This window comes from Coregonus clupeaformis, chromosome 34 (assembly GCF_020615455.1).
Source record: "Coregonus clupeaformis isolate EN_2021a chromosome 34, ASM2061545v1, whole genome shotgun sequence".
Taxonomy (NCBI): domain Eukaryota; kingdom Metazoa; phylum Chordata; class Actinopteri; order Salmoniformes; family Salmonidae; genus Coregonus; species Coregonus clupeaformis.
In genome coordinates, this window is record NC_059225.1 from 12,546,169 (window position 1) to 12,569,568 (window position 23,400).

General features: G+C 41.1%; 1 protein-coding gene across 1 annotated transcript in view; it reads left to right on the forward strand.

Moving 5' to 3' along the window:
• Window positions 1-23,400, forward strand: part of LOC121549424 (piezo-type mechanosensitive ion channel component 2-like) — a 77,598-nt gene that overhangs the window by 43,057 nt on the left and 11,141 nt on the right. The window contains exon 4 of the mRNA XM_041861234.2: window positions 17,899-18,064. Within this exon, the coding sequence (XP_041717168.2) occupies window positions 17,899-18,064 (166 nt within the window). The remainder of the gene's footprint in view (window positions 1-17,898; window positions 18,065-23,400) is intronic.

The following is a 23,400-nucleotide window of genomic DNA, read 5'->3' on the forward strand; positions in this document are numbered from 1 at the left end:
GCTAAAGCTAACCAACTAGGTTTCAAATGCTCTGAGATATGAGTAATGTTACTACACAGATCATACACGTAACATTAGCTAGCGAGCCAGGCAGCTAACGTTAGCTAGCTAGCTAACAGTTCACTTTAACTTGCAATGAAAATGACTTTCTGACTAAATTAGAAACATATAATATCTGAAAATGTAGCTAGCTAGACTCTCTTACCCGTATACACGGATGAACGCTTCTCCTTCTCTGTCACGATTGCCCTTAGTTTGAAGATGCAATCCGGAGACAGGTGTTTTATACAACAGCTTTCTGTGTGTTCTCTTTTCGACTCCCTCTGCATCTCCTTAGCTGTCATACTCTACTTCCGCCGGGCATTCCACTGATTTCAAAACTCAGTCATCCAGAAAGTGGAGAGCATTAGCAACACTTTTGCAGTTCTTCGTGATATATTTTTAAAAAAAGCTGCGTTAGAAAGGATTACCTACACACACTGAGCAGCTCATGTTATAGACAGAAGCGTGCTACATGGTAGACCAATCCAAACGAATCTCTCGGCATGTCCAGCCCATTGATTATCTCAGCCAATCATGGCTAGTGGGAAGGTTCCTGTCTTTTTCCATGGCTAAACCAACTAGGCTTGTAATTTAACAATTTTATTTGTATTTACAGATGGCATACAAGTTTGTTATTGAGGCACATGAAAGTGCACATGTTCCAGATGGCATTTCTGCCAAAAACGCATTTTGATAAAAACAAATAAAAAAATGTTTGAATGCCTCTCCTGTGAAGTAGTGACACGCGACATTCGCTTAGTTTCCTTAAACGAGTCACATCTAGCAATGCTCCAAGAAACACACCTGTCCAGAAGGACTCAAATAGAATAGAGAACAATTTGGACAAACTGGCTGCTTTTTCATCAGCCCCATACAAAACTAGAGGTGGAACCATAATGATACATACTGTAAGAAACTCAAAATTACAATCTTGGGTAAAGGCAAAGACTAAGAAGGTAGAATGACTTTCCTTAAATGTATACGCTCCAAATTCATATGATCCTACGTTTTTTTATTCTCTGAACAGCATATATTTAGGATTAACTGAATTTTATCTGGTTATTGGGACAGGACATGAATGCCATTTTGGACATGCGAGACAAATCTAATAAAACCAACTACAATCCACACGCAACCAAGGCTCTCCAGCATTATGATTACAACCTCATTGATGTCTGGCGAGCACATCATTCTAAAGCAAAATAGTATATTTTCTACTCAAATAGGCATAAATCATTCTCATGAATCGATTTCGTACTATTATCTATTCCTCTATTTTCTTTCATTTAGAAAATAGAAATTCAACATATGAGCTTGTCTGACCACCAGGCTTACTACTGCCAACTTCATATTTCTGAATTTCCTAAAAGAGACACAAGATGGCGTTTCAATGTTTCATTATTACAAAATCCTACATTGTCTGATCAATTTGAAATTGAACTAAATTAATTCATAATTATCACCAAAAAAATAGTCGATGACCCTCGGATTCTATGGGATGCCACCAAAAGATTTTATTAAAAATAATTCAACTGCGTTTGTATCTGGGTTGAATAAATCACAATTAAATAAGATTTTGAAATGTTGTTAACTGTTAGAGCGTTCTCAACAAACACTCTTTTTAGACCAAGTAGCTATTACTCTTTCCAGTCAAAACAGAACTTTGTTTATTGATAAGACAGAGAGCAGAATTTGCCATCCATCGAGTAAGACTCAACAATTACTTCCATGGTAATCGTCCCAGTCGTTTACTAGACAACCTATGCAGTAATTATCATTTAGCTGATATAGCAACTATTGAATCTGAAACAGGGGGATTACTATCAGAACCCAAATGTATCAATCAAAGATTATCCCACTTCTATAAAGAACTGTACACCTCTGATTGTAAATCCACACCAAGCAAGACTAAGTCCTTTCTAAAAGAATGAAGAACTCCTCTTCTCTCAACAGAGGAAGCCACCAGGCAGGGAGCCCAAATCTCACTCAATGAACTCAAAAGGGATGAGACGGTATTCCTCCTGAGGTCTATTTAAAATGTTGGAATCAATTAGGTCCACTATTGCTCGAAATGATTAATACAGCCATTCAAAAAGGTTGATCTGGGAGAGATGTGAATACAGCACTAATTTAGCTTTTATTTAAGAAAAGGTAAGGATGCCACCCAGTGTTCTCACTATCACCCACTATCTTTGATAAATACAGATATTCGACTGTTTTCTAAAATGTTGTCGTCCTATCTCGAGACTTACTTACCCAAATTGGTCCACACGGACGAAAGCGGGCCTGTTAAAAACCGTTTATCCTCGGATAACCTCTGCCGACTATTGCATATCTTAGATGCTTCATCAGAAACAACAGCTACTTGGGCTGTATTATCTCTCGATGCAGAAAAAGCTTTTGATAGACTAGAATGTACATATGGTCTGTCTTGGAACACATGGGAATTGGCACCAATTTCATTAATATGATTAAAATACTATATGTCAATCCCTCAGCCATAGTTATAACAGGCAATATCTGCTCTGCTCCATTAAGAATAACTAGAAGCAGCAGACAAGGCGATCCAATTGCACCTTTGCTATTCTTATTATCCATGGAACCCCTGGCCCAGGAAATTCATAAATCGAAGGAAATAACACCAATTTCCCTTAAAATCTACTGATCACTTAATCTCATTATACACAGACGATATTTTAATATCAATTGCTCCCAAACTAATTGAAGATCATAGATAAATTCAACTTCATCTCAAGCTATAAAATGAATCTTACTAAATCAGCCCTACTACCTCTCAAGACCCCGATGGAGGACTCCATTGCCATAAACTTTAACAGAATGCTCAAATCAATTCCATCTGACCTCAGTAGATGGAATAATATCCCGGTTGCTTTAAATGGCAGAATATCTATTGTAAAAATGTATATATTGCCACGGCTGAATTTCTGTAGTTCAATGCTTCCCATGGCTCCCCCTTCTGGCTATTGGGATAAAATTCATAGTGCAGTTTCATATTGCATATGGCAAGGTAAACGATCCCGGATAAAAGTAACACATTTACAAAGAGGGAAAGACGTAGGAGGACTATCCGTACCAAACTTTAAATTGGCACTAGCATTTTACCCCATCCTAAATTGGTTTAGACATGATTATTCTGCCCCCTGGCTGAGTATATAGAGAAATATGCTGTCTCCTATTGCCCTGGAAGAGGTGGTCTTCACTGATATATTCCTTAAACTATGTAAACTACGCTTTGGTCCTATTAATACTCACACAATTTCTATTAGGCGCAAAATTGAAAAACTATGTAACTGGGAATAAAAATGGCATGCCCCTCCAATATTTCACATTAATTCCTTTTGATCTTGAGGGTGGCCTTTTGCATCCCCCCAATGGTTCAAATGTGGAATCTATACCATTACCGAAATCATGGACAGTAATGGTTTGAGAACATTCCAAGATTTGAAAGATACATACACATTACCAGGCAACTCCTTTTTTCTATATTTACAGTTTAGGTAATCTATGCTGGCCTATGGAGTCCCTTGGGAAACCCAACTACCGAACCATCCAATGATGGGATTTATAAATAAATTATCTGGGCTCCCAAAAGGACTGATCTCTAAAATATATAAACAACTTTTGGAAAGCTCATATTCTGAGCTAGCCATTAAAAAAGTATGGTCCACAAATGTACAGTGCATTCGGAAAGTATTCAGACCCCTTTACTTTTTCCACATTTTGTTACGTTACGGCCTTATTCTAAAATGGATTAAATAAATAAAAACCCTCATCAATCTACACACAGTACCCCATAATGACAAAGCAAAAACAGGTTTGTAGAATTTTAAAAAAATATATATATATTTAAAAAAAAAATGGAAATACCTTATTTACATAAGTATTCAGCCCCTTTACTATAATACTAGAAATTGAGCTCAGGTGCATCCTGTTTCGATTGATCATCCTTGAGATGTTTCTACAACTTGACTGGAGTCCACCTGTGGTAAATTCAATTGATTGGACATGATTTGGAAAGGCACAAACCTGTCTATATAAGGTCCCACAGTTGACAGTGCATGTCAGAGCAAAAACCAAGCCATGAGGTCGAAGGAATTGTCCGTAGAGCTCCCAGACAGGATTGTGTGGAGGCACAGATCTGGGGAAGGGTACCAAAACATTTCTGCAGTATTGAAGGTCCCCAAGAACACAGTGGCCTCCATCATTCTTAAATGGAAGAAGTTTGGAACCACCAAGACTCTTCCTAGAGCTGGCTGCCCGGCAAATTTAGCAATCGGGGGAGAAGGGCCTTGGTCAGGGAGGTGACCAAGAACCTGATGGTCACTCTGACTGAGCTCCAGAGTTCCTCTGTGGAGATGAGAGAACCTTCCAGAAGGACAACCATCTCTGCAGCTCTCCACCAATCAGGCCTTTATGGTAGAGTGGCCAGACGGAAGCCACTCCTCAGTAAAAGGCACATGACAGCCCGCTTGGAGTTTACCAAAAGGCACCTAAAGGACTCTTAGACCATAAGAAACAAGATTCTCTGGTCTGATGAAACCAAGATTGAACTCTTTGGCCTGAATGCCAAGCGTCACGTCTGGAGGAAACCTGGCACCATCCCTACGGTGAAGCATGGTGGTGGCAGCATCATGCTGTGGGGATTATTTTCAGCGGCAGGGACTGGGAGACTAGTCAGGATCGAGGGAAAGATGAACGGAGCAAAGTACAGAGAGATCCTTGATGAAAACCTGCTCCAGAGCACTCAGGACCTCAGACTGGGGCGAAGGTTCACCTTCCAACAGGACAACAACCCTAAGCACAAAGCCAAGACAACGCAGGAGTGGCTTTGGGACAAGTCTCTGAATGTCCTTGAGTGGCCCAGCCAGTCCCCGGACTTGAACCCGATCGAACATCACTGGAGAGACCTGAAAATAGCTGTGCAGCAATGCTCCCCATCCAACCTGACAGAGCTTGAGAGGATTTGCAGAGAAGAGTGGGAGAAATTCCCCAAATACAGGTGTGCCAAGCTTGTAGCGTCATACCCAAGAAGACTCGATGCTGTAATCGCTGCCAAAGGTGCTTTAACAAAGTACTGAGTAAAGGGTCTGAATACTTATGTAAATGTGATATTTCCATTTTTTATGGAGTATTGTGTGTAGATTGATGAGGGAAAAAAACTATTTAATGCATTTTAGAATAAGGCTGTAACGTAACAAAATGTGGAAAAGGTCAAGGGGTCTGAATACTTTCCGAATGTACTGTAATTGAATCTGAACAACCCTTTAACTTGAACAGAATATGGAAAAATATGACATTGGCATCCCGTAATCCAAACCAGCAATTTATACATTTTAAGTTTGTCCACAGACTGTATTTAACACCAAGGAAACGTTTTACAATGAAATTGGCCCCAACTCCCAACTGTTCACTGTGTCCCCTAAATCAGATAGGCACATTCCTTCATATGATGTGGGAGTGCCCTGCAGTTAAATGCATCTGGGACAAAGTTGCAAAAATAATTTAGAAGTGTATGAATTTAAATATTCAATGCTTTGCATCTATTATGTTACTTAATGATGATAGCCCCTTGAATCTCTCAATTAATCAGAGAAGATTACTGCTGTCAGGCAGCACTGCTGCTAACAAAATGTTGACTCTAAGATAGCAACCACCTCACTCTCTCCCATTTAACTAGTGGATACAGTTACTATTAGAAGTTATAACATTATAATTATCGACAGCGAGAATGAATGGTGCTAGTCAAGGAACAATTGAGGCCTAGGGGGTTGTTTGTGGGGAGAGAGTCTGGGGATTGATGGGTGGAAGGGGGGCTGATGGGAGACCTCGGTTGCTGGGTGGGATGGGGAATTGGTGGGAGGCATGCTTTCTTCGAGTGGAGGGGGGCTAGGCGGGGTGGGAGCCATGGTTTCCATGTGGGAAGGGAGGATGCAGGCGGGTGGATGGGGACTGAAGGGGGATGAGTAGGGGTTATTTTTGTATGCATTTCTTTGAGCGTTTATTTGTACCTGTAACCCCTCCCTCAAAAAACCAAAAAGACTAAACTAAATAAAAAGTTGGTCACACAAAAAAAAAACAATGGGAATAAAAGCTGAAGTGTGGTTCCCATAGGAAATATGTTGCCCCTAGAATAAGCACATGAGAATGGAGGTATGTTGTTGGGGATGTATGTGTAAAGCAAGTGACCTCAGTCATATGACCTCCATCGTGGCTTCAGGGCAGCAATTATGTCCTCTCTTCCTCTTTGAGAGAGCCTTCTACACATAACCCCCGTAACCATATTTGTGGTGGTTGGTGCGTCGAGGTAAAATTCACTTTCATTTCCTTTCACATCGAGATAAGCTTAGGATCATGCTCGCAATCTGATCTTTGTGCATGCAGCATGCTGAAGTCAAACTGGGATTTTGTGTCATTTACTCTTGTTGCATTGTCTACTGTACTGTAAGGCCCGCCTCCGATTTCCTCTTTATCATATTGACATCCCCTCACGATTGTTTCCGAGGGCAGCTGACTATTGTGTGAAATTCCTGGATAGAATCCTGTTCCTGGATATAATCCTATTCCTGGATAGAATCCTATTCCTGGATAGAATCAAATTTAGAAGGAAATCTCTGACCCATATCTTCAGACATGGTTTGATTTTGTAACAACTACTGTTTAGTCTGAGAAACAATACGTTTTACGTGGTGAATCCCAGCACACTTAAAGATTTCAGTGTCTGCTTTCTGTTTCTCTGTCTACCGCACAATCCAACAGTTAACATCCTCCATGATGGTGCTTTGAACTGTGGCATTTCTGTACTATGTTGATTAATTAAGAATATCAATTCATGAGGGGAAAAATTATCATGGCCATTAGTGATGGGGTAAAAAAATCGATACAGTTACATATCGGGATATTATTTTTTATGATATATCGTATCGTATCGTTTTGACAATATCGCAATATAATTTTTGCGCTAGTTGGCTGTACCTGCACCAAAACTCCAGTATTTTTCCCATCATAGCTTGTTCTCCATCTTCTTTTTAAATAGGGAGCCAATTTGTTTTCAGCACGACTGATCAAAACTTGTTTTCTCTCTCTTGTCCCTCTGCAGCAGACATATGGTGAGCAATATGTTTGGAACATCGAATCGCAATAAAATCACAATATGAATTGCAATACATATAGAATCGTGAGAATCGCAATACATATCGTATCAGCACTAAAGTATAGTAATAATATGGTATCGTGAGGGCCCTGGCAATTCCCAGCCCTAATGTCCAACTAGTGTAGCTGAGATGGATAAATCTAGTCATATTTCCTAAAACGTAAAAAAAAAATGTTTTACCCGTCCTCCTCGGAGGACACATATATATATATATATTTTTTTTACAGCTTTTCTGCTACATATACATACATTTTACATATACAGTTTACATACACATTTTGCATACACATTTTACATACATGGTACTTTTATATAAAGCAATCACATAACAATAATACATTACCAAACATAAGCTTTTTAATCCCACCCCTCAGACACTCTCAGCCCATCCCACTTATCACCATAGACCACCCTCGTTTGGTTTCCACGTGCCATATATTTTTCAATTGTGCTGTGATGTTTTACATACATTTTCAACCTTTCTAATCTTATATAGTATCCACAGATTGTGAGCTAAAGATGAAAACCTTTCCTACGAGTATTATTATATTATTTATTGACTGACTATGGCTTTCCAAATCACCCAACACTGCTATTTGTAAGGATAAATGTTGTGATTTATTTAACCTCTTAAATGTAAAGTCCCCATATTTGGGGACTCTATTTATTTTATTTTATTCAATTCAGTCTGGTATGAGAATGGTTGCCCCTATCTGCAAAAGCAGGGTATCTGTGGAAAGCTGAGTATCTTGGCAAATATGTGTTATGACTTACTACCATATATGGGCATACAAATTTATAAGGGCAGGCCTAATTAATCCTTAGGTTGGTAGGAACAAATCTAGCCTATTGCCAATGTTATCTGATGATGTATGACTTAATGGCAACATCGAATGTCCACCGAGTGACTATATTTTTGCACATCAAAAATATAACGTTGCCTGCTTACGCGCTGTAGGCATCCATATCCATATCCCCACCACAATGTTTGAGAGATGTTAGTATTGTAGAAATTACATTTTTATAGTGAACAATAACTTTTAGGCACATCCAGTGTGCAAAAACAGTGCAATTACCACATTCTGACACTTTGGAGAGGTTGAAAGGACGCTTGAATGTACCCAGGATACCCCATAACACCACCACAATGTTTGAGTGAGGTTGATATGGTAGAAATTGTGTTTTTATACTGAACAAATAGCATTTAGGGATTGCAAATATGTCATAGCACTGGAATTATCTAATTTACAGACATATGCCACTTTGGAGAGGTTTAGGGACACTTGGAAACGTCCCGTGACCACACCTGACACCACTTACTAAAACATCTGCCCATTTCTAGTTGTTAGGTCTATCAATCCCATTTTCTTCTGATATTGTTCACATGTTGTGGAAGCCATCTGATGTATTTCCAGCTCTAGTCATCAATAATTAACTTATTGCTTGTCAATAAAGATGACTTTCAAAATAAAATAAAATAAGAAACGGTTATTTTGTATGTGCTTAATCTTGTGTATTCTGAACTATGTAACTCCTATCTGTCTTCTGGTAATTTTCTCATAATCTCTCAGATGTCTTCTTTCAAAATATACCACGTTTTTCATGTAATTACACATGAATAGCAGATACTTTTGGGTATGTCTATTTAGGCAGAAATCTACGTTTTGCTATCCCAACACAGCTATTTGTAAGGTTAATTTTAAGTGAATGTTGTGATTTTTTAACCATTCCTGAACCTGTGACCAGAAACAAGCTACATAGGGGCAATACCAGAATAAATGATCTAGTGATTCTGTCTCTTCGCTGCAGAATCTACAGAGCTGAGATTATTGTATGCCCCATTGTTGTATGCACTAAAGCTGTCTTGGTTGGAGCAGATGGACCTCTTCCGAAGTGTGACTGCTTCCTCGGTCCTCGCTGAATTCTACTCAGTGCAGCCAATATCTAATTGCCATATACATCCCTAAAGTCTAGCCAACTGCTCCACAAACACCCTAATCTATTCATTACGCATGTATTTCTGTTAAACACAGGGTAACAAAACATTTATCCCGCTAATGTATCATTCTCAAATCAGTAGTTAAACTCCAGGTCTTTAATAACGTTGGGGCTGGATACTGCCGGCAGGCCAGGTGCTGGAATATAGGCCAGTGAGGCCTGAATTGTGCCACTGTGCTACCCTGTTTCTCTTGGCTCAGCGGGGTGCCCAACGCTCTGTGGTACTCTGTGGGCGCTGCCCGCTTCACCCGGAACGCGCCAGGACCGCGCTGTACCCTGAGGGCTGCCGGGGATGACGCGCCAAACGTCCTCGGTTTACTGTACAGACAATGAAGGCGTAATTGCTGTCTAGTGACAGACTGGAGCATACTGACCAAAGTGTAACGGCCCGGTTAAAGGGATTTCCAGGGGATTAAAGATGAAATGTGGAGGAAGTGTTAAATGTCCTGAGAGATAACTGGCAACCAGGGAGCAAGATTTTCCCTAGAACAGATCAGTAGGAATACCTGTTGGAATTGAGTATGAGCATGTCTGGATCACCTGTTACAACCATGGTCATATTTTATCACTCGTTGCATTCACAACTAAATGTTTTCCTTCAATAGATATACTTTATATTTTTGTAATTGGACAAACTAATTAGTTAAACATGTTCCTCAGGGCTTATACCAAAAGTGTTTGTACAAGCAATGGACGGAGGTATGAAAAGTAGGGGGAAACGGGTCGTACTGTATTATCTGGTCATCCGTGATTGGTTGCTTGTTGACTCTTTTTCTCCCTCCCTTCCCCTGCTCGCTGACTCAGAGCAAATCAAACTCAAGACCTGTCCGCCATTTTGTGAGGAAGTAGTTAGAGTAAACAGATCCAGACCTGTACCCTTCTTAACCCCCCCCCCTGGTGTACAGTCTTCTTTTAATACGGTGGACGTGATCGGTTGAGTTCCATCATTAGGCCCCTGTGTTGGCCAATGGCGTGTGTCCAGTGTTGTGACCCTCTGGATTGGGCCAAAGTGCTGTCTCATCTCCGGTTCACACTCCACCCTGACCAAGGTAGAACAAAGAAGAACTATACTCCAATGGCCAAGACTCTGCCGCCTTGCCATCCCAGACAGAATTATCGGTTAATTTATTGGTCAGTCGTGTTCTACTTTTCCCATTCTTGACCTACTCAGGGGAAGCTAGAAATGTTTGGAAAATGTACAGACTTGTATCTGACATTTGAGTCATACTTTGTGCTACTGGAGGGAAATTCCATCGTTTCAGCGCCAATGTTAATCAATATTGGAATGCTTTCCCAGAAATAGGAGGCGTCACAGACAACAGTGGAAAACACTGTTCTTTCTTTGTATCACGACTGGATAGGACCCCTTTGATGAGGGAGATGAGGCATTTATATCTCGTCTCCTCCAAGTTTCAAGTTTTAGAAGTCGTATGTACGGGATACACATGGTCAGGGCCGGATTAACAAATCATAGGTCCGGGGGCTTTGTTTTTTTATAGGCAGGGCCCCCCCAGTTACCCACGTGGCCCCCCTACCTCCTCTCCTCTCCCCGTCTGATGATTAGCAGAGTGCAGCAGGCTGTCTACGCTCATTGAGAGAGGGCTCCTGAGTCTTCCTGTGGTTGGCAGTTGCAGTCAAAAAATATAAAATATATACTACATTTATAATATACAATATACTGTACGTATAATATATACTATATATATTTCTCTCTTTTTTTATGCCCTGCACATGGCATACATCGTCCAACGAAATGCTTACTTGCAGGTTCCTTCTCGACAATGCAACAACATTAAGAAATAATACAAGACAAGTATAAGAACATTATAGTCCAATATTTACACATGTTTTGGAGAAGGGGGGATTGTCTGGCAGGTGTTTGACTTGTGCTGCCATAGAACGGCTGTCCCCATTCAATTCAATTATGGCATAATGGGTGGACTGGCGGCCATTGCGAGTGTACCCATAGCAGCAAAGCAGGAAGTAAAAGCAAGTAAAAGCAGGAAGTAAAAGCAGGAAGTGCATCAATATGTGCTGTGATTTGTTCATTCATCTCAACTGACATTACATGAGCCACATCAGCTAACATCATTTTAATGAACATTCTACTTTACCATGGAAATTATTGCATCACAATACCAGACAGCCATTGCAAGTGTACCCATGAGTTTACAAGTCAAATTGCCAGGGTTAGAGGTTCCAAGCTTGTTCTATTCATTCTATTTCTATGTGTGCTGCTGCATTGTGGGGGGTGTTGCTTAAGCAACCGAAGACTTGTTTGCTAAAACACCTTGCTTGTTTCAGCAAGTAGCAACAAAGTTTCATTGTTAAGAGTCCATTTTACCACAGAAACTGACTCAATCGCACGAATGCCCAGCTGTTTCTTCCTTTTTTCTTTTTTCATGATGGTCTTCATCCGTAACCGTCGGTTACACGGTTATACAGTAATTGTGCCAGCCCTAGTATCGGCTTTCAGACGTTCAAAGGTTTTGCTATGCTACATGAGAGGAGGGCGGTTCAACCATTTAGCCATTTACCCTCCCTTGTTATGATCGTTCATGTCGAGAAGCTTTATGATGAACTGAATAACATTTGAACCGTTTTAGCCGTGTGTCGTTCAGTCTGACGTGGATATTAATGCAGGTCGAAGTGGGTTTGCTAAATGACAGTTGGCAGATTGTCTGTTGGTGTCACACTTTCAATGGTCCAGGAACAGTTTATCCTTGCCATTTGAGAGCTGTAATTGGCATCCCTGCTCTGTGTGCGTTTGTGTGGGTGTGTTTGTTGACGTGTTGACGTATGGCATGAGGTTGGCAGAGGTACCAGTGCCATAGGATGATCTGCTCCAGAATACCTCGCCCCCTGGCACTCGTAAAAAAAAGAAGCTTTGCTTATGTTAATGAACCATCTCCAGAAATGCGATCTATTTATGTTTGGATTCCATGAATAGGACGGATTCCCCATCTGTAGATAGGTTACAGATGGTCATACTACCAACAAACTATCTGTTGATAAGCAACTCCACGCTAAGGTTAGGGTTAGGGTTAGAATAAGGGTTAGGGTAAGGGTTAGAGTAAGGGTTAGGGTAAGGGTTAAGGTTACGGTTAGGGTTAGAATAAGGGTTAGAGTAAGGGTTAGGGTAAGGGTTAAGGTTAAGGTTACGGTTAGGGTTAGAATAAGGGTTAGAGTAAGGGTTAGGGTAAGGGTTAGAGTTACGGTTAGGGTTAGGTTTAGAATAAGGGTTAGAGTAAGGGTTAGGGTAAGGGTTAAGGTTACGGTTAGGGTTAGGTTTAGAATAAGGGTAAGGGTTAAGGTTACGGTTAGGGTTAGGGTTAGGTTTAGGGTTAGAGTAAGGGTTAGGGTAAGGGTTAAGGTTACGGTTAGGGTTAGGTTTAGAATAAGGGTTAGAGTAAGGGTTAGGGTAAGGGTTAAGGTTACGGTTAGGGTTAGGTTTAGAATAAGGGTTAGAGTAAGGGTTAGGGTAAGGGTTAAGGTTACGGTTAGGGTTAGGTTTAGAATATGGGTTAGAGTAAGGGTAAGGGTTAAGGTTACGGTTAGGGTTAGGTTTAGAATAAGGGTTAGAGTAAGGGTTAGGGTAAGGGTTAAGGTTATGGTTAGGGTTAGGTTTAGAATAAGGGTTAGAGTAAGGGTTAGGGTAAGGGTTAAGGTTACGGTTAGGGTTAGGTTTAGAATAAGGGTTAGAGTAAGGGTTAGGGTAAGGGTTAAGGTTACGGTCAGGGTTAGGTTTAGAATAAGGGTTAGAGTAAGGGTTAGGGTAAGCGTTAAGGTTACGGTTAGGGTTAGGTTTAGAATAAGGGTTAGAGTAAGGGTTAGGGTAAGGGTTAAGGTCACGGTTAGGGTTAGGTTTAGAATAAGGGTTAGAGTAAGGGTTAGGGTAAGGGTTAAGTTTAGGGTTAGGATAAGGGTTAAGGTTACGGTTACGGTTAAGGGTTAGTGTTAGTAGACAGTTAGTTGAAATGTTACTGATAGTATGTAGATAGAGCAGCTGTAGATGCCCTACAGACAATCCAAATAAAGTGTTACCAAACCATATTTTGTCTGCGTGTGTGGTTCCCATGATATTCATGATATTTGGATTTGTTGAGAGATACTTGCTGATGATTATGTTATTAATGTTAAACAGTCTGCTGAAGCCACAGGGCTGAAGATTTGGATCAGAATCACATGCTGATCATTCACAAATCCATAGCTTACAGACAATCCTTTCAAAGTATAGGTATCAATGCTCTTAAACCAGGTTTGTTCATCTCATTAAGTAAACCCACCCCAGCTACATTACACCTGGGCTACAGCACCCAAAGACGTATTCACATAACTTTGTAAGACATGAGCATGCCAGATTTTTCATGTTAAGATCACTGAGGTACAGTCCCCTGTAGCTCAGTTGGTCGAGCATGGCGCTTGCAACGCCAGGGTTGTGGGTTTAGCATCTGCTAAAATGACTAAAATGTAAAAAAAAATGATAAGCCAGCAATCGTTGAATATGATCTGTTTTCACATTTCCTCCATGTCCTTAGATGAATGACACACTCTCTCAGCTCTGATGGACCCCGACGCAAAGATGGTAGAAGCCCGTGGTAATTAATTAGGAACTCGCACGAGAGATGTGATTGGATTACGGGACGACCAGATATCCCACTAGATCGTTGAGATGTGTTCAGTCGGGAATTGAAAGCTATTCACTCAGACGTCCTCCTGTCATTGATCTTAGTGTTCTGTCATTATTGGGTCATGGACTCTCATATTATTTCTCTCATGGGGTGGTCTGGGTAACGAAATGAATGAATGAATGAATGAGCTTCCTTTTTGGAGGATTGTATTTATTGAATTTCACAGTGTCTTCGTTAACATGTGCATTCATTAACATGTTCCATGTGCCGATGCAAGTTGTTGAATGATTGAGTTGTAGTAGACTGTGACTGAAAGGGGGGAGAAGGCAGATTGTGTCTTTGTGGAATGTGAATGAAATGCATTTGGCATGTCGCATGACATGCCCATGTAGAATGTTTTATTTAGCGTAAATGGGAAAGTAATCTCCTCTGCAGTGAGGATGTGCACCCAAACAGACACACAGGATAATGGATGACAAAATTACCCCACAAATCATCATCATATCCAGCAGTTCTCAACGTACAATAGATGGAACATGACAGGATACTGGGTGCCGCCATTGGAGGTGTAGCGCAAACCAAAGGTACAGTGGTGGAAGTAGGTGAAAGCAAAGTCCTGCAAGATCTTTTGGGTTCTTCTAAGCTTTTTTAACAATAAAAGAACACTAAGAGAAATAATCTTGTAAGATCTACAGTCAAAATCCTTAATCATTTCTAGGTTTGTCATCATGATTGCAGTCATTTTCTTCAAATCATAATGTTATTAGGTCTTTATTAATTTAAGCTCTTTCTATTCTGATGTTGGTAGTTTTGACATCTTCACCACTATATGCAATTTTTAGAGAAAATAATTACAGTTATTTTGAAATGGTAAAGTTACTGTAAATGCACATTTTCTGGGTTGAAGACTTTTTAGGATTCAGGTTGAAATCGATATCACATGTTTATCAAAGCCCCCTTTTGCTATTTTTCGGTGGTGTTTGCTTGAACAACCTTGTCTTGGCCATACTCCGAGCTGCCTATTCCTATCTCCCTGGTATTTGTGTGTTGGAGCCCTGCCGGGCACCCTGCAGAACCAGGGGGGCACAGTCTACTCCTAATGAGAGATGTGCCAGTGTGCCCTTGAGGCCTAAAGTCCAGTGCCAGTTAGTGTCTCACAACAGCTAAATCGAGTTAGCTCTTTTGTTATGGCTTCCGAAATTAACTGCCAGTTCACTGTTCACTCTCGGTAGCAACTTTTCACTGTATCCATCAACCCGTTAAATTGTCAATGCTATACAAGCTATCTTTCCAGAGATGAGATGGACAAGCTAAATCTGTACAGATAATTTAGCCACTTTGATCACCTCCCCTTTAAGGCCCTTTCCCGGTCCCAAATCTATGCCATGCGCAGGCGTTTATGTTGCCAGCTCACAGCTCCACAGCTCTGTCTTTATGAGCAGGACTGAGATGAAAGACCCTTTAAATGGCGAGAGAGAAGCAAACGGTGTAGAGAGAGAGAGACTTCATTACAAAGAGCTTGTGTTGCCCCCGCCGTTCGGGGCACCCGGTTTCTGCATGTGTTTTTCTAGCGTGTTAACTAGCGCCGTCTGCCACTTATTACATTTTTACGAAGGCAAATATCACTCGGTTCAAAGCGTCTGCATCTGTGCCCTCCCCTGGCCGCTCGCTTTTGAATGTCAGGTCTCATGCGGAGCGAGCGCCATGGGATTCCAAACATTTGCTTAGAGTTTTATGCAACCCAACAACGAAGCAAAACAAGCCTGTGAAAACTCAAATATCCACCCACTGCTCGTGGCAGTATATCCTGTCTGAGGAGTACCATCAGAGGGACCCAACTGCCATGGATCTCTAAGGGAGACGTTTCTGTGCAATGGCTTCCTGCTCTTTCAAAAGTGCCTTCCTTGACACCTTCAAACTGATAACAGAAACCAATTCACTACGTCAGACTTCGCAGTCCTTTTTCCCTTCCTTCAGACTCGGTCATCCCTTCTAAACTAATTGACGTCATCACCTTGTGCTCTCCCACGTGTACCTGGCAGTGAGTCCGGGGATGTCTAGGTCCCACGCCGACCACACGGTCTCCCAGTGCACTATGACTCACCAGAAATACCAGTCTCCTGAGCTGTCCTCTGGTTCATAGAGGGTGTACTGTGCTGTGTACTCCCACCAGGACCTCTTATGAAAGCGCCATTCCAGCCATAGGCACTGCGCCCCTACTCCCGATTCACAAATAGAAAATGTATCTCAAAAGCTTCCTCTGAAAACTTAACTTCAGCTCCACCGGCCCGAGACATTTCCTTTCAAGATCTGAAACATACATTATTTTTATTATTTCTCTCACATCTGCAAGTGTTGCTGCTCACTGCTTTGAACCTGAGCAAATATGAAAGTTGAGAAGTTGAGTTACGCTTTTCAAGGGAAATTGGGGTTGGGGGGGCGCATTGAAAGCAGGCCATGGTGAGGATTAGGTTCATTTCATTAGATGTTTTTGGGCCAAGCGAGGGGGACCAGAGTTGGGCCCACTGCAACGGCCACAGCATACCTTTCCAGAGCACGGGAAATAAGAACTAGCCGGACCAGCGCTGTAACAGAGAGGACAGTGGGAATATCCCACACTTTTACTATGGAACAAAATGTTCTCTGTGTGTTTTAAGAGGCTAGCGCAGTACACTGCTGCGCTATGGGTTTAATGCTCTTTTTTAATAACAATGCTTTTACATTTTACACGGGCCATGCTTTAATTGGCATGGATGGTGAAAGGCCTGTAAAACGTTTTCTATAGAACACAATGTATAGAACACAATTTATAGAACACAATGTATATAACGCAGTGTAAATAACACAATGTATAGAACACAAATTATAGAACACAATCTATAGAACACCATGTATAGAACACAATGTATAGAACACCATCTATAGAACACCATGTATAGAACACAATGTATATAACACAATGTATAAAACACCATTTCTAGAACACCATGTATAGAACACAATCAATAGAACACCATTTATAGAACCACATGTATAGAACACAATGTATATAACACAATGTATAAAACACAATTTCTAGAACACCATGTATAGAACACAATCAATAGAACACCATTTATAGAACAACATGTATAGAACACAATGTATAGAACAGAATCTATAAAACACAATTTATAGAACACCATGTATAGAACACAATCAATAGAACACCATTTATAGAACAACATGTATAGAACACAATGTATAGAACAGAATCTATAAAACACCATTTATAGAACACCATGTATAGAACACCATTTATAGAACACAATCTATAGAACACCATTTATAGAACATCTTGTATGGAACAACATGTATAGAACACAATTTATAAAACACAATGTATAGAACACCATTTATAGAACACCAGGTATAGAACACCATGCATAGAACACAATCTCTAAAACACAATGTATAGAACACAGTGTATGGACACGTTGTACTTTGACGTTAGATCGTCATGTCCTGAAGACTACTTTGTTTACCTTTAAAAAATTTAATTTCCTAGTTTACCCTCTGATTTACATCATTTACTCAATCCACAGTGTTTTGTGTGAGAAAACAAATCCTGTAAACAATGTCAGAATATGAATGAAGGTGATTTGGTCATAAGTTGAGTACCAATTAGGTATAAGTGAAAAACCTGCACCCACATGTCTATAGAGGAGGAATTCAGACAATAAACTATTTAACGATTACTCTACCTTGTTATGATCCATAAAACCCATAAAAATGTTTTTAATTATATATAAACTAGCTGTTAACCACACCACGTTGTGTTTACCATCGTCTTGTTGTAAAGACAGGGATTGTAAATGTTTACTTAAAGTATAATAGTTTTCATTTTATCTGCTGGCGTCAAATATCATCACTGAACTGACAGGAATCCTTATGAAGCAACACAGTATAGACCACTGCATCTGAAAATTAAAAACAAAATAGCACCCAAATTGTTTACCTTTTCTTATCTGTCCTTGTTGGCTAACCAATTTTCCATGTTTCGATCTCTCTCTGCAGCGTCCGGGGTGCCGATGCAGGAAATGGCATTCGTGTGTTCATCGCAGACATCGGCATGTTCGTGGCGGGCCTGGTCACGTGGCTGCTGTGCCTGAGTCTAGAGGAGAAGCCGCAGGTGAATGACGCGTCGCAGCAGCATAGCGTAGACTACGAGTCAGACAGTCAGGTGAGCTCATCATCTCTCCACAGACAAACTTCTGCCCCTGGTCTATCTGGATTTACAGGGAATCCCCACACTCCCAACACCCATACACACTCTTACACCCTACCCTCGTAAATGTTGTACTCAGCACAGGCCAGGAACTCACTAAAGAGTAGTCAACACAAGATCTGTTCGTCGGGAGCTTCATGAAATGGGTTTCCATGGCCAAGTAGCGGCACACAAGCCTAAGATCACCATGCACAATGCCAAGTGTTGGATGGAGGAATAATGGTCTGGGGCTGTTTTTCATGGTTCGGGCTAGGCCCCTTAGCTCCAGTGAAGGGAAATCTTAACGATACAGCTTACACTGACATTCTAGACGATTCTGTGCTTCCAACTTTGTGGCAACAGTGTGGGGAAGGCCCTTTCCTGTTTCAGCATGACAGTGCCCCCGTGCACAAAGTGAGGTCCATACAGAAATGGTTTGTTGAGATCTTTGTGGAAGAACTTGACTGGCCTGCACAGAGCCCTGACCTCAACCCCGTCAAACACCTTTGGGATGAATTGGAACTCCGACTGTGAGCCAGGCCTAATCGTCCAACATCAGTGCTCGACCTCACTAATGCTCTTGTAGCTGAATGGAAGCAAGTCCCCGCAGCAATATTCCACTATCTAGTGGAAAGCCTTCCCAGAAGAGTGGAGGCTGATTTTGGAATGAGATGTTCGACGAACAGGTGTCCACATACTTTTGGTCATGTAGCGTAGATAGATAAACCCACTCCAAAATCTCTACTGTCCTCCATCTGTCCTTTTCCGATAAAAATGATTTAATCGTGCTTACGACTGAACTTATCTGGTCCTAGAGCAGAGAATTCCTGGGCCAGTTTGGTTAACACAACAGTAATGGTCACTTGGCAAAAAGGGTCAATATCAGGGGATACCTTTATCTATATATTTCCGGATATCTGACATTTTATTAGATATAAGGACTCGGAGTAGACACGCTCCAGATACACGTTGTGAAGCGTACTGAGTATACGAAGAGGCAGGATCCAGACGCAGGAATTAACATGGTCAAGGTTGACTTAACAATGAGCAAGAGAAATAACAAAGATAGCGTAAACAACACAAAGCTTAACAATCACACACAACATCATCCAGAACAGTCCAGGGCTAAAGAGGGGTGGTGATGAGATGATGAGGTGCAGGTGCGCTGGAGGTGATTAGGGTGCGTTGGGTTTCCATTCCGGTGTTGCCGAGGTGGTGCGCTCAGACCAGTGGCTCAGTAGACCGGCGAATCAGAGCGCCGGAGGGGAGCAACGGGAGGAGACGTGACACACGTCCTTAATTTCATATACGGAGCTAGGATATTCTTCGAAATGGGACAGTGCCGTTTATGATGAGGGAGGATTATTTATTTTTTCATGAGCATGGCCTTATTTCTATTACAGCATGTTGGATGACTGTCATTCATATTCCATTTACCCAGTTCAATGTAACATCGATAGGTTTAGGCTAGTACATGATACACTAATTTTCCCTATACCCATCATGAGGTTGCTATAACTGAAAGTTTACAACGTAGGTGCACACAGGTTGAGATAAGAATTTGAGATGACAGACAGTGACACATGGACAGACAGTAACACATTCAATACCGCCTTGCACGCTCTTGCCTGCATCTAGGGTGTAATCATTCATCTAACAGTTACAAACAAGAATTTCTATTGGACAAATTCAGGTTTTTTATCCCTGTTTCATTTGCTTCCGTTTAAGAAACGTTTTTCAACAGAATCGGCGGAATGAATACACCCCTGATCACGCATAAACACAGTTCACTTTCATAGCAGCCACGTTGTATTCCTTCTCGCCTCTATGCACTCTCCTCCTCTCACCTTTTCCCTTCGTTTGTGAACTTCGATGAACAACACATCAGCTGTATGTGACCAGGTAAAAACTGTTCAACTATTGTCTTTCTCTCTCTTTGAGTGAACTACTCACCACATTTTATGCACTGCAGTGCTAGCCAGCTAGCTGTAGCTTATGCTTTCAGTACTAGATTAATTCATTGATTGGGTGGACAACATGTCAGTTCATGCTGCAAGAGCTCTGATAGGTTGTAGGACGTCCACCGGGAGTTGTCATAATTACTTTGTAAGTCTATAAAAGGGGGTGAGAACCAAGAGCCTCCTAGGTTTTTGGTGTTTTTGGTGAAATGTGAATATATATTTAGTATAGTTTTATCTAAAAAGGATAACCTTTTCAATGTTTTGCCATTTTTATTTTTTATTACATTTACTGAGGAGGATGGTCCTCCCCTTCCTCCTCTGATGAGCCTCCACTGGTATATGAAAGAAAATATAGATTTCATATTCGTCAAATCATTGAGCATGTGCTGAAAGCTCAGAAATGCTTCAGAAATCTTCCTTATTTTCAGCATATCAAAAAGCATATCAAGATCCGGATATGGACGTCAGCCAGGAGATACATATCTGGACTCAATATAGCTTCCTATCTTGGAATGTGCTGAGAAAACACAGATATGCATACGGTCAGTATGAAGAGAGAACGTAAGATGCCACATGTCTCAGGATACTGAATGAGTCCATATCCGGCCGTAGGAAATGTCCATGTGTGATATTCGGAGTAATCCCAGTATCAAACATGTCTAAAAGACACATCTGGATTCAGAATTTGTCAGGATATGGTGCATATCCACAAAACTCCAAATATGCATTGGACATGGTCTGTATTCTCTAAAATATAAAAAATGTGTCATGTCAAGATATCCCCTGATATGGACCCTTTTTTCCCAGTGGGGTGTGATCAGTGGAGGCTCCTCAGAGGAGGAAGGGGAGGCCCATAACAATTTCATAACAAGTTAAATAGTACAAAATTGAAAAAGTTATCCTTTTTAGATAAAACTATACTAAATATATTCACGTCACCAGATAATTGATTTTGCAAAGAAGGTCTAAAGTAGCCTCAACAACACTCTGTAGGGTAGCACCATGGTGTAGCCGGAGGACAGCTAGCTTCCGTCTTCCTCTTGGTACAATGACTTCAATACAAAACCTAGGAGGCTCATGGTTCTCACCCCCTTCCATAGACTTACACAGTAATTATGACCACTTCCGGAGGACGTCCTCCAACCTATCAGAGCTCTTGCAGGATGAACTGACATGTTGTCCACCCAATCAAAGGATCAGAGAATGAATCTAGTACTGAAAGCATAAGCTACAGCTAGCTAGCACTGCAGTGCATAAAATGTGGTGAGTAGTTGACTGAAAGAGAGAGAAAGACAATAGTTGAACAGTTTTCAACAAATTAATTTGTTCAAAAATGAAGGAGAAGCAAGAGAGAGAGAGATTGTCATTTCTTTTTCAGTTTCACTTACTTAGCTAGCAAATGCAGCTGGCTAGTTTAGTTACTCAAACACCCGGCTCAAACAGAGGGGTGCTATGTTAGCTAGCTGGCTATGACTATCCAACACAACGCTGGAACTCTTCCAAGTCAAGATAAGGTTTTATTAATTTATTGCAACTGGGGCCCGCCAGTTTATTTGCTTGCTGACTATACACTGTAACATTACTGCATGATTGGAGCGGGTTTACTAACACATTAGTTCTATTAGCTATGTTGACTATGACGTTACTTTAGCTAATATGGGGACAACGATGTAGGCTGTGTGTAGCGGTTATGACATGGATTGGAAAGGTTTTTTCGCCTGGTCTCATACAGCTGATGTGTTGTTCATCGAAGTCCACAAACGAAGGGAAAAGGTGAGAGGAGGAGAGTGCATAGAGGCTAGAAGGAATACAACGTGGCTGCTACGTATAAAAGGGAACTGTGTTTATGCGTGATCAGGGGTGTATTCATTCCGCCGATTCTGTTGAAAAACGTTTCTTAAACGGAAGCAAACGAAACGGGGATAGAAATACCTGAATTTGTCCAATAAAAAAACGCTCGTTTGCAACTGTTGGACTAATGATTACACCCTAGATGCAGGCAAGAGCGTGCAATGCGGTATTGAATGTGTTACTGTCTGTCCATGTGTGACTGTCTGTCATCTCAAATTTTTCTCTCAACCTGTGTGCACCTAAGTTGTAAACTTTCATTCATAGGCTAGGTTGTAGCAACCTCATGATTGGTATAGGGAAAATTTGAGTATCATGTACTAGCCTAAACGTATCGCTGTTACATTGAACTGGGTGAATGGAATATGAATGACAGTCATCCAACATGCTGTAATAGAAATAAGGCCATGCTCATGGAAAAAAGAATTGTCCTCCCTCATCATAAATGGCGCTGACCGCCACTGGGTGTGATCATAGGCAATCAGTGAAAAGGGAACCTCCTTTACATGACATGTTGATCCCCAGTAATCCACCCAGTGACTCCACCCTGGGGATATGTCTGGTCTTCAAAACACATGCACACATGTACATGTAAACAAACACACACACACACACACACACAAAGGTACACACTGTCTCCAGTGCGATGGTCTCTCAGAGCATGGAAAGCTGCAGTCCACTTTTATAGCAGGGGGGCTGTTGGCTACAGGTCCTCTTTTCAAGTTTAAAGTTTTATTAGTCGGATTTATAGCATACACACGGTATACACCGTCCAACAAAATGCTTACTTGCAGGTTCCTTCTCGACAATGCAACAACATAAGAAATCATAAAAGATAAGAATAGGAACATAAAGTAAATGTCTCAGTAGAATAGAATAAACATTTAGCATAAGTATAATACAGGAAGGCACAATTTATGTTTACATGTACTGTATCAGGGAAGGGAGGATTGGGGGGGCAAGTGTTTAAATAGTTCAGTATTAGCAATAGTAAATAAGAGTCTGGTAGCAGCAGTTGTGATGTGCGTGTAGCATGCATGTGTGTGTGTGTCTGTACTTGTCACGCCCTGGCTCTGGGGACTCTTATATGTTGAGCCAGGGTGTGGATTTTCTATGTGTTATTTTCTATGTTTTGTTCTAGTTCGTGTATTTCTATGTTGGCCAGGGTGGTTCCCAATCAGAGGCAGCTGTAGCTTGTTGTCTCTGATTGGGGACCATACTTAGGCAGCCTGTTTGGCACTGTTTATTGTGGGATCTTGTTCCATAAGGTTTGTTTTGGTGTATAACCTAGGACTTCACGTATCGTTTGTTGTTTTGTTTTGATCGTGTATTCAGTACAATAAAAGATGTACGGTTATCACACTGCGCCTTGGTCCACTTCATCTTATGACGATCGTGACAGAAGATCCCACCATAAATCGCTGATCAACTCATCCTTGACCGCTGGCTATGTCCCTTCCGTCTTCAAGAGAGCGAGAGTTGCACCCCTTCTCAAAAATCCAA